At 41.7% G+C, this 16,962-nt stretch overlaps 1 protein-coding gene across 13 annotated transcripts in view; it reads left to right on the top strand.

Moving 5' to 3' along the window:
* Window positions 1-16,962, top strand: part of tut4 (terminal uridylyl transferase 4) — a 140,446-nt gene that overhangs the window by 64,135 nt on the left and 59,349 nt on the right. For 12 of the 13 annotated variants that reach the window (XR_013298446.1, XR_013298447.1, XM_077594616.1 and 9 more), the window contains 6 exons: window positions 343-534; window positions 3,680-3,854; window positions 4,360-4,907; window positions 5,005-5,155; window positions 5,574-5,660; window positions 6,012-6,115. Coding sequence is in view for 11 of the 13 variants with exons in the window: in XM_077594616.1 (XP_077450742.1) it covers window positions 343-534; window positions 3,680-3,854; window positions 4,360-4,907; window positions 5,005-5,155; window positions 5,574-5,660; window positions 6,012-6,115 (1,257 nt within the window). In the remaining 2 variants the exon portion in view is untranslated. The remainder of the gene's footprint in view (window positions 1-342; window positions 535-3,679; window positions 3,855-4,359; window positions 4,908-5,004; window positions 5,156-5,573; window positions 5,661-6,011; window positions 6,116-16,962) is intronic. The other variant, XM_077594617.1, reaches the window with a different exon arrangement.

The following is a 16,962-nucleotide window of genomic DNA, read 5'->3' as shown; positions in this document are numbered from 1 at the left end:
TCACAGTACAAATGAGACATCCTTCAGGCCTACGTCTCAGCATAATGGATACAGACCTAATCCTTATTGAAGAGGTTGTGCAGTGGTTCTCTACAACCCCAAAAAGACACAGTACAGGGTTGAAAGAGCTATGTGCGTTCCCAGACATGCAGATTGAACTAGAATAACCTAAATGGGGCACATTTGGCATTGTAAAAATCATCTTGCAAAACTGATAGCTCATGAAAGATTATAAAAAAGTGTGATTTTATTGGTAAGGCCTTAATTTGTGGACCTATTATGCACTAGACTGCTTTGGGGTTTGATTTATTTTTTATTTTGTTTGGTTTCACCATTTTTCAGATTGAAGGCTTTGATGTAAAACGTGTGGATGAGTATCATCTGACAGGAATAAAGTCAGACATGTATGTCCATTGGGTGCAAAGACCTACCACTTCAGATGGTCAAGGAGATCATCGAAACGATGCTAGGGAACAAGACAGATCAAAATCAGAGTGTGGTATACCTGATAAAACTCAGCTTTCACACGGCTTGGTGAGTAAACAGTTTTGATATCTTTAATGGAATTTGAAGTGTAACACTGGTGGTTAGCTGGAAAAAAGGTTTATTAAGACAAATTATATCAAACACAGTTGATGCACCCAACTGTATTTTCTACATCCCAGGCAGCTGGCTGGATTGGGTTATAAAGAATCTTAAATGTTGGACAGCTAAGCTTCAAAAAAGAAAATATCAGCATAGCAAATTGCAGTGCCGAAGTATAAATGGACTTGCAGCGACAAAAACGAAACTTACCAAGAAATTAGAAGTACTTCTTAAGGCATTCCTGGTCAACAAGTTTAAAATGATGCCAGAGGACAGTGTCCAGAGTACATCACATTTAGGAGGAACACACTGATCAGTAGAAGAGTCCCATCCCATTGTGGTGAAAGTGATCGACTCAAAGGTGAAGTCTGCTTTCATGTTGCGGGATAAAGAGCTGAAAGGGTGAAATTTATCTGTTAGTAATCAGTCCCACAAGAGATCATGAACAGACACAGGCAACTTCACCCAGATCATGGCTGAGGTGCATTGATCATTTCAGACTTGTGAAAAGGTTGAGTGTCACCAAAAACACTTGTTTTTTCCAATGAAAATGGAAACCCAAAAATTACACATGAAAATAAATATTATCTTTTCTGTTTTACTACATTTGACGGCCCCAATTACATGGATGTCTCAACTCTAAGGGGAGGGGTGAAAACACAAGTGAGACGTCTGAGCGTTGATACATGTGTAGTCAAAACAGACAAGGACCGAAATATCGGGAAGCCTTGTGGAGTGTCTGTATTGGATACATGTGCAGTTCCCAGACCAGATTCCCTGCCCTGCACGTCGTTCTGGCTCCTCTTTGTTTTGTCTAACCAAGGTTTTCAGCTTTTACTTAGTTGCAAGCAAGTATGATGCTAAGGATGATGAGCAAAGCAAGTTTAATTGTAAGGACAAGCGTATTCTTCGTTGCAAGCAAATGTATAATAATATGAAATAAAATCCTTACATGAATGGGGGTTACTCCGGGAGTATGGGGTTCCGGAACCCTGGTCCGCGTAGCCGGCAGTAAGTTGGATACATTTTCAGGGGGGGTTTGACTCTGCCAGGACTGCCCTATGTCACCGTTTCTGTTCATAACTTTTATGGACAGAATATCTAGGCGCTGCCTTGGTGTGGAGGGAGTCCGATTTAGTGGCCTCAATATTACATCCCTGATTTTTGCAGATGATGTGGTTCTGTTGGCTTCATCAAGCTGTGATCACCAACTCTCACTGGAATGATCTGCAACCCAGTGTGAAGCAGTCAGGATGAGAATCAGCACCTCCAAATCTGAGACCATGGTCCTCAGTCGGAGAAAGGTGGCATGCCCTCTCCAGTCCAGGGATGAAATCCTTTTCCAGGTGGAAGACTAAGAATCTTGGGGTCTTGTTCACGGGTGAGGAAAGAATGGAGCGGTAGATCAACAGGCGGATCAGTGCAGCGTCTGCATCGATCCGTCGTGATGAAGAAGAAGCTGAGCCTAAAGGCGAATCTCTCTATTTACTGGTTGACCTATGTTCCCACCGTGACCGAAAGTCAAGATACAAGCGGCTGAAATGAGTTTTCTCCAGTGTCTGGACTCTCCCTTAGAGATAAGGTGAGAAATCCAGTCATCCAGGAGGGTCTCGGAGTAGAGCCGCCCCTAATCCGGATCGAGAGGAGCCAGATGAGTAGGGTCCGGCATCTGATTAGGATGCCCCCTTGACACCTCCCTAGGGAGGTGTTCCGGGCACGTCCCACCAGGAAGAGGCCACGCCGCTGACCTAGGGCACGCTGGAAAGAGTATGTTTCCTGGTTGGCCCCGGAACACTTTGGGATCCTCTGGGAAGAGCTGGATGAACTGGCTTGGGAGACGAAAGTCTAGGCTTTACTGCTGAAGCTGCTGCCCCCGGGACCCAATCTCGGATGAAGCGGAAGATGAGATGAGAGATGAGAACTTTTAAACTTTGTCAAGAATTTCATCACAAATTAAAAACTCAAACTTGTATCTGAAACTGTACTCTTTGTAATTTATACTATGATCCTTCGCCACTTTGCAGTTTCAACTTTTGTGGCTTCACTACATCGCAGATTTTTTTCTGAAGTATAAAAAAAAGTTAAAAATGTCAAAATCCAAGCTGAAGCTCGCAAGCGGAATACAGATGAAAAATGGCGGTCAGGGTACCACTTCTACTTTGGCGCTGAAATGGTTGGCACTCCGCGCCAAAGAAGAAATGATAAGTGAAATGGACTACATCTTTCCATTTCCTGTTATTTTGCGAATGAACTTTGCATGGCGCACATCACCTGTGAAGAACGACTATTTTTTTAAACATGCAAAATTTATCTGGTAGAACCCATGTTAATTTGCTCCGCCGTGCGGTTAAAAGGGAGACACGGGAAGTGAATACGCTTCCACTCTCGAGATGCACGCGTGTTGTGGCAATCTGTGTGCTGCGAATAAATAAAAATAAATTCTCGTAAGGTCCACCAGCGTGGTGAAAAGTTCCGAGATGTAGCAGCTGGTCTCTTCACCCAGGTTGCCGTGCTGCACGTTGCAGCGACCGATCACTACAGTATGAGAGCGAATGAACGAGAGTTGTGAAGAAAAAATTAATGGATGAATTTTTTGGAGTCATTTTAGAAAGTTCAGAAAGAAGCTTGAACTATTAAACCCAATTCTTACAAGTTCAATAATGATTTGGATTTCTATTAGTGTATTTAATTTATGATCTTTACGTTTACATAGTCTTTCAAATAGTACCTTTCATAATAATTAGAAAATGAGCTTTAGCCGCGAGTAATCACATGTTTTTTTTTGTTTGTTTAATTGCTATTGGCATCGACATTTGATAATTCTATATCATTGTGTCTTCTACTGGTGGTTGCAAGAGAAGCCTTATGACTCAACGTGACATCAAGTCCTAATATAGCGGCGTCCATGGAAATTGGCAAGAGGGATTATTTGTCATATAGAAGACTGAACAACATTATAACACCAGATATTTATCAACCTGCACAATATTGCCCAGGGACCCTTTTTCCCAGCTAACTACTGGAGGTGAACTGGAAGTACTTTCTCTCGGTTTGGGTCTTTTTTAACTTTTTTTTTTCATTAAACTCTTTCAAGGCGCGGCTGACGTTTGAATTGTGTCAAAATGTCTCACTGGGACAGTTATGGTTGGAATTAATTCGTTTCTACACACTTGAGTTTGCATTGGAAGAGTACATTATCAGCATTCGTTTAAAAGAGCTTCTCTCTCGGGAGACGAAGAACTGGCCTCGTCGCCGGCTTGCTATTGAAGGTAAGTCTGAACATTAGCATTAGGTGAGCTTGTGTGTGTTTGTGTGCGTGTGTGCGTGCATATACATTTGCAGGATATCCCTAATTTGTTGGTCAATTTATTTTGCCTCTGCATATAGTCATGTTCTCACGGCTGAGTGGATACAATTTGATGATTTAAAACTTTTCTGTGGTTGGCCATTGGTAACTGTGTTTGTTCGCCACCAAGTTCATATGTTGAGACCTCACGTTGGCCATTGGCAAATCAGTGAGTAGGAAACACAAAGTTACCTGGTACTTGCATAATCAACCCATCACTGAGTTTAAAACTGCAGAGCAATTCGTCTTAAAAACTGATTGCAAGTTAAAAACCACATGGATGGCAACCTACGGCTCACACATGTATTTCTATTTTTCTGATGCATAGAACAATTGTGGGTGTATGTAAGGTCACCATGAGAATATTGATCCTTATAACTGTTGGGATAAATTGAAAAAACTGACTCAAATCTTTTTCTTTTGCTAAGATCCTTTTGCCTTGAAGAGGAATGTTGCTCGAAGCTTAAACAGCCAAATGGTGTTTGAGTACATACAGGAGCGGTTCCGCACAGCTTATAAGTACTTTGCCTGCCCACAGAGAAAATGCATTGCGCATCAGAATAGAAAAACAACTGTGAATTTTGGATCCAAGTTGCCCCGGGTAAAGAAAAAGGAGGATGCCTCAATGAGTGCTTTTGAGATAGAGACTAACTTAACTAGGTTAAAAGTTGAGAAGATTTCAATGACATTCCAACCATCAGGGGATGTTGGTAAAAGTATAAGTGCTGATAAAAAAAAATCAAATCAGTACACAACAAAGATTGAGAAGACCCTTGAGGGCAGCCTCAAAGAAATGTCCCTCATTGGCGATAACAAAATCGCTGAACACCGGTCAATCCCTTTCCTTTCTGTCAATGACTTAGTGGACGAAGAAATAAAGAGTGAGGAAGAGGCAAAGTGTTTTCCCAAAACAGAGGGTATCATAACAGAGGATTTTCATTATGTCTTTGATAAGAAGATTTTCACTGGTGGTAAGGTAATAAAAACAGATCATATTAAACATCTGCATGTGTTGCCCATGGTTACTGTAAACCAATAACATTTTTTAAATTGTCCCCTATATTTCATTTTAGCCTCCAAATGTTGTGTGCAGTATTTGCAAACGAGATGGACATCTGAAAGAGGAGTGTCCGGATGACTTCAAGAAGATAGAGTTGAAGCTTCTGCCTCCAATGGACAGTCATTTCAGAGAGATTCTTGATGGGCTTTGCAAACTATGCCATTGTATGAATTTGCGAGTTTTCAGAGAAATGTCTAGATTTGTACTATATCATTTATCTATCTAACCTGTTAGCTAATGTATAGACAACACACACACAAAGGCATTCCAACAGGGTTCCCTCTCCCATTATAGCTGTTGATTAATGAAAAGATGAAGATAAGACATTTCAATATCACGTCAGGCCTTTTCCTCTTTATACAAAACAGCAGTCGAATCATCGGCTACAGAAGGTCATGGTCCTTGGGACATGGAAGTATAGCAATTAGGTTAAATAGATTTTTTTAAATCAAATTCAATGTTGTTGTTGTTTTCAGCAATATTGTAGTACTGGAAATATATCATAATAGGAATGACACATGACCATTGCAAAACCTCTCCATATTTATCAATCACTACGATGTTGCATGTTGTCTGTTTTAGCTGAACTGGCACCCACGCATGATGAGCAGGACAAAAGAGAGCAGATCCTTGTCAATCTGGAAAGGTTCATAAGAAAAGAGTATAATGGTAAGTGTTTGACAGAACATGCCTCCTATGGAAAATTTGTTAAGGTTTGCTGAGATGGTAGTAAGAAGTGTTGTGTTTAACATGTTGGTTGTACGTGATTATTCTTCCATGTGCAAGACATATTTGTTCTGTTTGCAAGATGTAGTACATAACTACGATATTATGGAAAGAGTAACTCATTGGGCAGTGCAATAAGGACCAAATATCTTATGAGGCTTTATATGTAACGAACACTTCAAATGATACCTCTATGAGGAGTTAATGACACAGTATGTAATGAAAGTATAATGACATTTATTGTATACTATGCTTTGGAAGAAAATATATGATTTTGTGAATGTGCATCTGCAGATAAAGCTCAGCTGTGTTTATTTGGATCCTCCAAGAATGGCTTTGGTTTCCATGACAGTGACCTTGACATTTGCATGACTCTAGAGGGACTTGAAACAGCAGAGGTAAGCACTGTACATGGGCTATTACAGAAATAAATGACATTTTACATCCTACTCATCATATTATACAAAATAATAAAATATGTAGTTCCTGAGTAAATCTACTTACACATCTAAAAAAGTAAATTAAAGAATACTTCCAAATAGGTCAAAAATGTCAAATGAATCCATCCCTTAAAATGCTATTTTTCTCCTGTCCCACCCCCTAAATTACCGGATTGACTCTTGAGTTGAACCAAAGCAGGAAAAGGAACACATCATTTTGATGATTGGTTTCTAAATATAATACATGAAATGTTTGAAAATTAGTGCTGAAAACATGCACAGGCTGAGTGTCATTGAGTGCAAAATCTGTGGGTTATAGCAATAAACTCTTTGTCAGAGCTGGTAGGATTTCTAACCATGCATAAAAAGAGCATAGGGCGACATAAACATTTTTTTTTTGCTTTCTGGACATCCCCTACCACATTTTAAGGCTAAACCAGCTGTCAGTGGGTTCTTTGTGCTTTTTAAAATTTTATATTCGCTGTTTTCATTGTTATTATCATTTTTATATATAATAATATATTTGTTATAAGTATATAACGACTTCGCTACTTCGCGCTTCGGTTATTGCTGATTCACTCCTTCGCGGGTCAAAAAATATTCAAAAGTTATTTTTTTTTAAATATAAAAAACAAAACAACGGATGCCTTCCGCACCACCTAGGAACGTTTCAGTCACCCAAGATTCCAGCCGAATGAGCACCCTCGTGACGTCCAGGATGCCGATTGGTCAGCACCCTCGTGAGGTCAAGGATGCCGATTGGCCAGCACCCTCGTGATGGCCAATTCCTCTCTGCATTTCTTCAGCACTCGTCATGGCGCCTAAATGCTCTCTATCCGTTCGGGCATCAAGCGAAAAATGCTAACAATGAATGAAAAAGTGACTTTATTGGACATGTTGAAATGTATTACCCTGGATGCAAATATAATCCGAGGTAAGGCTAAAGCTTTACACAATGTTATGGTCCCTGAAGGTGGTAATGGCGACGAAGACGGCGACGAACACGCTCCCTAGCCTCGTACCTCAAGTCAGACTAGCCCGCGACGACCATGTACAAATTTTGTTGCCAGCAGGGGTTGGTTCGAAAAAATTCAAGTGGCGATTCGGCCTTCATAGCGTGCCGTGATATGGAGAGGCAGCCTCTGCAGACGAAGCGGCAGCGCGGCGTTATGTTGGGGACGTGTTCCCTAAAAATATTGAGGAAAATATCTCCCGGAGCAAATCTTCAACATGGATGAAACTGGCCTCTTTTGGAAGAGAATGCCGCCCTGAACATTTCTGTTCAAGTACGAACTACAGAACCCAGGGTTCAAGGCTCACAAAGATCGATTGACTCTCCTCATGTGTGGGAATGCTGCAGGATTCATGCTGAAGCCGGGCCTTATTTACAAGTCACAGAATCCTCGAGCATTAAAAAAAAGGACAAAAGCTTGCTGCCGGTACAGTGTCATTCATCATCATATTCATCTCATCACACTGCACAGCTCTTTTCATCTCCATATTAAAATCAATAACATGAATGTAACATGAATATCTCTCTCTCTCTCTCATGTGTGGGCCTCTTAATAGAAAAGAAAATAAAACCACCAGAAGCCACTGCTACTGGGACTCAGCACGGAAGGAAACAAATATATATATATATATATATATATATATATATATATATATATATATATATATATATATATAAATTATTATATATATATATATATAAATTATTATATATATATATATATAAATTATATATATATTATAATTTATAGATATTTTTAAAGATATTTTTAAAGTTCATAAAAATGTGAAAATCCAGGCTGAAACTCGCCGCCAGAGGCCGCTCTAGCTTCTAGGACTCAGCACTAAAAGATTTACCATACCCCCCATTGAGAAATGAGTCTTCCCATGGCTCAAAATAGCCGCACATCTACCGTATTTTCACGACTATACGGCGCATCGTATTTTTAGCCGCAGTGTCAGTAATGAGTGCTATTTCTGTATTTTACACACACAAAGGACGCACCGTTTTTATAGACGCAGCCAGGCATGGCAAAACATAGACCAGCTTAAACATACACGCTACACCCACACGCTAAAAACACGTTTTTAAAAAGGCAACGGAAGCAAAACTGAGTTTGGTTGTACTTTATTTAGCCATTTTACAATGTACTCACGTCATCATGACCCACAAATCCATCAAAGTCTTCATTTTCTGTGTCCGAATTGAACAATTATCCAAATGAGTCATCGAAAACGCCGGGTCCCCTCTCTTCGTTCTCAGAGTCACCATCATTGCCATGTGGCTCCACAGAGATGATGCCGGCTTTGGCAAAAACTCGAACAACGGTGCAAAAGCAAAAGATGGCGCCGTTCACGCGGGAGCCATGGAAGTAGCTCTGTACACTCTTATGTTTTCCGTGATTTACAGCCCTTCTATCTTTTTTTAAATTACATTTTAATATTTCTTAATACATTCCTCTTTACTTTACTTAGTACTTTCCTTGTTCTGTTAGCCTGGCTTCTTTCGGCTACTTCTTTTTTTGGAACCATTCAGCCATGCCTACGCTGTCACACACATGGGTCTAGCTGTTACAATACGCAGCGGAAGGAGCAACACCTCGGTGCCGCCGGGGATTCGGAGCTGGACAAAAGTGCCGGGAGAAAAGGCAACGCTTCTGACCAACCATTCCATCGTGGGATAAGATGGAAGAGCTGTCAGCGCTTAGTAGCAACGGAGTCGAGGTGCCCTACTCTGCTACTGTTGTCTTCAGCTCCAGACTACTTCGGAACTGTGCGGATAAGCTTGGAAGAGTGGCAATGCATATTCTCTACCTCGGTCACAGTCTGCAGAAGTTCCCCATCTTGTGGAAGACTTCCTGTGTGTGGTTCCAGTTTTTGTTTCCATTTTCCATTTACTTTGATTTGCTTTGTACTTTTTGCTTTTGCTTTGTTGTTCTACGGCCTTTGTGACTGTACTGTCTAACTTATAACTATGCCTTTTCTTGCTACTGTCACAATGAAATTTCCCAAATACGGGATGAATAAAGTTATCCAATCCAATCCAAGCAGACACGTTCGCCCAGGCGGCCACAATCCATTCGCAAATCGTAGCGTAACTAGCTGCCTTCCACTCTTCGTGAAGCTGTGTTCGCCAGCTACCATCCACTGTTCCCATGTAGCTCGCAACTTTGCTTTGAAAGCCCGGTTGATGCCGATGTCCAGCGGTTGTAGTTCTTTAGTCAAGCCTCCGGGAATGACGGCAAACTCTGAGTTCATTTTCGTGACTTGGTTTTTCACCGCTGATGTGGAGTCGCAAATCAAAAGTGACGGCGAGCCGTGAAAAAAGCCATCCGGTCGCTTGACATACTCCTCACGTAGCCATAATCTCATGTTGCGGTTCGATATTCATCCATATATATATATGGTGCTCGGATGATTCGCTGAAAGACGTTTCGCCGACGGACGTTTGACAGACGGACAGGTCGCCGAATGGACGTTCCACCGAACGGTCAATCGGCCGAACTGAGCTTCCGCCGAGCGGAAGTTTCGCCGGCGCGCTCGCCCCGCCCCCGGATCGTGTGTACAAGTTTTTCAACCTCGGCCCGCGGGCCATTTACGGCCGTTACAGATAACATTCATTTAGGAATTACAAGGGCATGTACTGCCTGCCCCCCACAATAATAAGGGCATGTACTGCCCCCCGCTGGGCATATTTCTAAATACAAGTACACGGCATATAATGATGGCACTCATGTTAATTTCATCCTAAAACAGCATTTAATAATCAAATACAAATACTGGAGCTCTTTGGACTTTAGAACCGAGCCCAGGGAAGTGAATTCCTCGGTAAAATGTCGCGATAAGGCAAAAAAACGTCTATATATATACGACCATTCGCCAAATGGCTCAAAATGTGTTTAATGATTAAATACAAATACTAGTATAAAATACAATACTAGTATTGTATATACTAGTATTGTATTTTATACTAGTATTTTATTTAAAAGAAAACAAAGGAAATTCACATATTCTTCGTGTATACAGACTAGATGTCCGATGCGCGTTGTGAGACAACGGAGCTCAACGTCGTCGCTTGTCGGCCATTTTAAGAACAGAGCCAATTCGCCAAACGGCTCAAAATGCTCTCAAATTCGGTCAAATCCAGCCGAAAACAGCGTTTAATCATTAAATACAAATATTAGTATTTGTATTTAATCATTAAATGCATTTTGAGCCGTTTGGCGAATGGTCGTATATATATAGATGTTTTTTGCCTTATCGCGACATTTTACCGAGGAATTCACTGTATGTATATCTATGTATATGTATATGTGTATGTATATGTATGTATATATGTGTATATATGTGTATATATATATATGTGTATATATATGTATATATATATGTATATATGTATATATATATATACATATATACACATACACACACTCACACACTCACACACACACACACACACTCACACACACTCACACACTCACACACTCACACACTCACACACTCACACACACACACTCACACACAGTCTAGCTTTGAATGCTCTGTTGACGCCAACATTTAGCGGCAGGATTTCTTTTGTAAATACAGCCGAAATGACGGCCAGCACCAAATTAGTGTGTTCGCCGTCATACTGGGTGTATTGACAAAAGAACTATATATCCCAGCAGTCACTGCACACCGGAAATAGAGTCTGGGGCTGCTTGCCATTGTTGCCAGAGCTATTGCGGTTCGATATTCATCCATATATAATATATATATATATATATATATATATATATATATATATATAGTTCGCACTCTAGCTTTGAATGCTCTGTTGACGCCAACATCTAGCGGCAGGGTTTCTTTTGTAAATACAGCCGGAATGACGGCGAGCACCAAATTAGTGTGTTCGCCATCATACTGGGTGTATTGACAAAATAACTATATATCCCAGCAGTCACTGCGCAGTACTTTTTCTACGTGAAAAATAGAGTCGGGGGCTGCTTGCCGTAGTTGTGAGAGCTGTAGAGGATGTGTACCCTATCGACTGATTTATTTTATTTTATCGTGATAACAATATTAGTATTGGTCCATATATAAAGCGCACTGGATTATAAGGCGCCCTGTCTATTTTGGAGAAAATTTAAGACTTTAAAGTGCGCCTTATAGTCGTGAAAATACGGTAAACAATTTTTTGTGAAAAATTGATTTTCCTTCTGTGCTCAAATATATCCCATTTTGCAATATAGCTCCTTTGTCCATCCTTTAAGTTCCAATTTTAGACTTTGTTGTTGCATTCTTATTAAAATGTCATCTGTCAAAATGTCTTTCTCATAATTTGTCTCTACCATCCCAAGAAAAGGCTTCTTGGCAGCGTCCTTTGCTGTTTTGTCCGCAAAGGCATTTTCTAAAGAAATAGGATCTGAATTTGAAGTATGTTCTGCACATTTACAAATTTCAATTAGTTTGTGCGTTTGTACAGCATCAAGGAATTGTTTCAACAATTCCCCATGCGTCACTGCTTTGCCCGGAGAAGTTTTAAGCCCCCTGCTTTTCCAATATTGTGCAAATATGTGACAAGTAGAAAAAGCATACTTGCTATCAGTATAAATTGTTACCTCCTTATTCTACATTACCGTATTTATTCGCATATAAGCCTTTGGCCGCGCCGTTCCAAACGGAATTTCCCCGATTCAATCGCTGCCTTAGGCCGCGCCGTTCCAAACGAAATTTCCCCGATTCAATCGCTGCCTTAGGCCGCGCCGCTCCAAACTGAATTTCCCCGATTATATCGCCACCTTTGGCCGCGCCGTTCCAAACGGAATTTCCCCGATTATATCGCCACCTTTGGCCGCGCCGTTCCAAACAAAATGTCCCCGATTATATCGCTGCCTTTGGCCGCGCCGTTCCAAACGGAATTTCCCCGATTATATCGCTGCCTTTGGCCGCGCCGTTCCAAACGGAATTTCCCCGATTATATCGCCACCTTTGGCCGCGCAGTTCCAAACGGAATTTCCCCGATTATATCGCTACCTTAGGCTGCACCGTTCCAAACGGAATTTCTAACATTTACTATTAACTATTTTGACTCCAAACTCACATTTAATTTCAAAGCCACCTTATAGATTTGTAAATTTACAGTGAACCTTACCACACTCACCAAAGCTCAGAGCAAAATCAAATCTAAGAACATAAATGTCTTCTTACCTTAATCAATTGCGGCGCCATGATTTCACCCAAGAGCTCCGTGCATATGGAAAGGAGGTCACTTCCCCCTTTCAGCATTGGGGTCACCAAATGTTGAGTGAAAGTCCATTGATGGTTCACTCGCATGTTCGTCCAAATGGTCCAAGAGGTAAATAATGGAAACAGAGGCAGAAATGCGACAAACAACTCGTCGAGTTTAATAAACATAGTGCTATGTGACTGTCACTATGCTGACTCAATGTTATGTTCCCAGTGAAAGTCGCTAGAAACCATATTTCGATGCTGGTAACCGGACTGTACTGTCTAACTTATAACTATGCCTTTTCTTGCTACTGTCACAATGAAATTTCCCGAATACGGGATGAATAAAGTTATCCAATCCAAACACAACAGGCCGACTCAACAGCCTAGCTTCGGTTTTCTTTCCCGACGCCTTCCCTTTTGCCGACCAAACCCGATAACAAACCACGGGGCCGCCTCTAGTGTTGCGATCTCCTCCGGTATGTTATGTTCCCAGTGAAAGTCGCTAGAAACCATATTTCGATGCTGGTCGCCGAAGTTTAATAAGTCCAAATGGTTATAGCTGAATTTAAAGTCTGGTTTTGACGAACAACTTGCGACAAGACTCAAACACATGAAAAGAGTGCACAAGTAGAGAGAGCCTCTGATCGATGCTCGTGCAGACGCCGCCATCATCGACTCAGTCACGCTATCTCCCGCGTAATGTTTATCTTTGAACCATATTAAATGAAGGCTCTCCATCTCATTATGGATGTCACTGCGCAGCTTGTAAATTATATTTAGCCCTTTATTGAATTGGCTTGCTTTTGATCCATTGTTTTTCCCTTAATCTTGCACTGATTAATGCAAAAAAATTAAACCTGTACGGCCGGTGCTCGTAGATATCTTTACGCGATGGAGATGCAGCGAGAGAGCGATGCTGTTCTCATAAGCAGCCTCCCGCATACTCGGGCACTTGGCGGCCGCATCGGGACCGTCTCGAGAGTATGCTCGTATCCCTGGTAGGGTCACCCATGGCAAACTGGTCTGAGGTGAGGGACCAGACAAAGAATGACTCAGAAGACCTCTTATGATTACTACAAAATGGTGCCAATGTGCGCGCCGTCACGACGCAAGCGAATGCCGATACGGTCATTTATTTCAAATTAGAGGAAAGAAAAAACAGATAAAACGCAAAACAAAATGTATTTTGACGTCTATGAATGAAATTCATGAAAATAACGTATTTTGCATAAAACGCAAAATGTTCCCGTCACTGCTCGCTCGGGGCACGGCCATCTTAGTGAGGTCGGGGAACGGCCATCTTAGGGAGTTCGGGGCGCAGCCATCTTAGTGAGATCGGGGCACTGCCGTCTACATTTTTTTCGCGAGCCGCGAGTAGCCTTGAGTTTGAAATAAATAAAGAAATTCCACCTTGATTTTCTTTTTGTTTTATTTCTTGCACGAAAGTGGCAACTATTGGAGTCATATTAACCATCGAAAGAATTGAGATATTTTGACATTAGAAGCAATATGGCTGCCACAACATCTTAGACTTCTGGTAAGAAAACTGTACCGTATTTTCACGACTATAAGGCGCGCATAAAAGTCACAAATTTTCTCCAAAATAGACAGGGCGCCGTATAATCCAGTGCGCTTTATATATGGACCAATACTAAAATTGTTATCACGATAAAATAAAATAAATCAGTCGATAAGACAACTACGGAAAGCAGCCTGACTACTATTTTCCCGTAGATAAAGTACTGCGCAGTGACTGCTGGGATATAGAGTTCTTAATACACCCAGTTCTTCAATACAGTTAGTATGACGGCGACCACACTAATTTGGTCCTGTGCGTCATTTCGGCTGTATTTACAAAAGAAATCCTGCCGCTAAATGTTGGCTTCAACGGAGCATTCAAAGGTAGACTGCGAACTATATATATATTATATATAATAACTCGGAGCTTGCCGTCATTCCCGTAGGCTTGAGAACTACAAACGCTGGACCCGGCTTTTTGGAAGGCTCGTTTGGGCAATTGTTTATTTCGGACACAGAAAATGAGGACTTTGATGGATTTATGGGTGATGATGACGTGAGTAAGTTGTAAAATGTCTAAATAAAGTACAACCGAACTCAGTTTTGCTTCCGTTGCCTTTTTAAAACATGTTTTTAGCGTGCAAGAACTATATTTCCCAGCAGTCACTGCGCACCGGAACCCGGAAATAGGCTGCTTCCGGTTGCCAGCGCTATTGCGTTTCAATGTTCATCCATATACGTATAACATTTAATATATATGCGTCTAATGAAATGGTGCGTGCTTTGTGTGTCTAAAATACAGAAATAGCACTCGTTACTGACACTGCGGCGTAAAATACGATGCGCCAAATAGTCGTGAAAATACGGTAATTTATGTAATCAGAAAGCACCAGAGTCATATTAACCATCGAAAGAATTGAGATATTTTGACATTAGAAGCAATATGGCTGCCACAACATCTTAGACTTCTGGTAAAAAAAAAATGTAATTTCTGTAATCAGAAAGCACCAGGTTCTCATCAAGATAGACCTACCGTAATTACTCGAATATAACACGCATATTTTTGCTATATAATTAATTCCAATAGTTGGGGGTGCGTGTTATAATCAATAACTAAAATAAATTACAAATTTTCGATCGAAAAAAGCATTGTCAAACTCACTTTGACACACGGACATTGTGCAATTTCCAACTTTGAATTCAAAATACACGCATATTAAAGATCGTCAAGCCTCACAAACATCACAATCCTGCATTAATAAGCTGGAAAGTAGAATACTACATTGTAGTGTAGTACGTACTTGTATTTAGAAATATGTCCAGCGGGGGGCAGTACATTCCCTTGTTACATGTGATAGTCTTTTCCATTGTGCATATCTTCAAATCATTTATTTATTCAATTTGTATGTTCCTTTTCTTGTTTGAGAATGACAATAGATATTTGAATTAAAACATGGTATTGTCAATTGAAATGTAGTCAATGTTCAAGGAAGTCTAAAAGGTATTGCAACATAACATGTCTACATGATATGTTTGTCCACTCTGTGTATCATCTATTGCCCTAAAATTCAAACGCATAACTCCAACTGCACGACACTCGACACGCTCGTACCTGAAGATTTCTCTATCCGGTTTTGAACAAAACAATCGTGAAACGAAGAAAAAAAGGTAAGATTTCTGATTTTCGTCAGCGGGAAATTTTAGGTGCGCACTATATTCGAGTACTGCGTTTTTCAAGATTTTTTTGGCCCAAAATTACCTGCGTGTTATTTTCGAGTGCGCGTTATATTCGAGTAATTATGGTATTTCTTTTTTCAAAGTGAATTATTTAATATTTTGCATTTACAAAGACAGGCATATTAACTTCCTTATGATATTGACCCTAATGTGCTTTTGATTCATACAGTATCTCAGACATACCACTTGGGATGATTTTTCTTAAGATTTTCCCTTCAAAGTGACACATTTGTATTCCCTATTAAAACCATGAATATGGAGGTGAAAATTGGGGACGCACTAAACTCCCTAAAGGCCCTAGGCTTATACGCGAGAAATTGTAGAATTCAAAAATGTCAAGGCAACTTTCAGGGTGCGGCTTATATGCGCGGGTGGCTTATATGCGAGTAAATACGGTACCTGTTGCCTGTATGTTGGGGTTTACCCCGTGGGCGAGAGGGTAGCGTCCCTCTGTCTTCGGGTGGGGGGACAGGACCTGACTGTGTGCGTATGCACCAAACTGCAGTTCAGAGTACCCACCCTTTTTGCAGTCCTTGGAGGGGGTGCTAGAGAGTGCTCCTTCGGGGGACTCCCTCGTTCTACTGGGGGGACATCACTGCTCATGTGGGCAATGACGGTGAGACCTGGAGGGGAGTGATTGGGAAGTATGGCCCCCCTGATCAAAACCCGAGTGGTCTTCTATTGTTGGATTTCTGCGCTCATTGTGGATTGACAATAATGAACACCATGTTCAAGCATAAGGGTATCCATATGTGCACTTGGCACCAGGACAACCTAGGCCACATCGGACCTGTAGCCGCATGTCTTGGAGACTCGGGTAAAGAGAGGGGCGGAACTGCCAACCGATCACCACTTAGTGGTGATTTGGCTCCGATGGTGGGGGCAGAAACCAGTGCGGCCCGGGAGACCCAAACATTTCGTGAGGGTCTGCTGGGAACGCCTGGCGGAGTCCCCTGTCAGAAGGGGTTTCAATTCCCACCTCCGACAGAGCTCTCAGGTCCGTGAAGAGGCGCGGGACATTGAGTCCGAGTGGACCATGTTCCGCGCTGAGGCGGAACACCGGAGCTGCGGCCGCAAAGTGGTCGGTGCCTGCCATGGCGGCAACCCCAGAACACGCTAGTGAACACCGGCGGTAAGGGATGCCGTCAGGCTGAATAAGGAGTCCGACCGGGCCCTTTTGGCCCTTGGGACTCTAGAGGCAGCTGACGGGTAATGGGTGGCCAAGCACCATAAGGCTCTGGTCGTTTCTGAGGCAAAGACGCGGGCATGGGAGGAGTTCGGTGAGGCCATGGAGAACGACTTCTGGGTGGCTTCAAGGAAATTTT

Source organism: Stigmatopora argus, chromosome 24 (assembly GCF_051989625.1).
Source record: "Stigmatopora argus isolate UIUO_Sarg chromosome 24, RoL_Sarg_1.0, whole genome shotgun sequence".
Lineage (NCBI taxonomy): Eukaryota > Metazoa > Chordata > Actinopteri > Syngnathiformes > Syngnathidae > Stigmatopora > Stigmatopora argus.
Note: the sequence above shows the minus strand (reverse complement) of the source record. Positions and strands in the feature narration are given on the sequence as shown.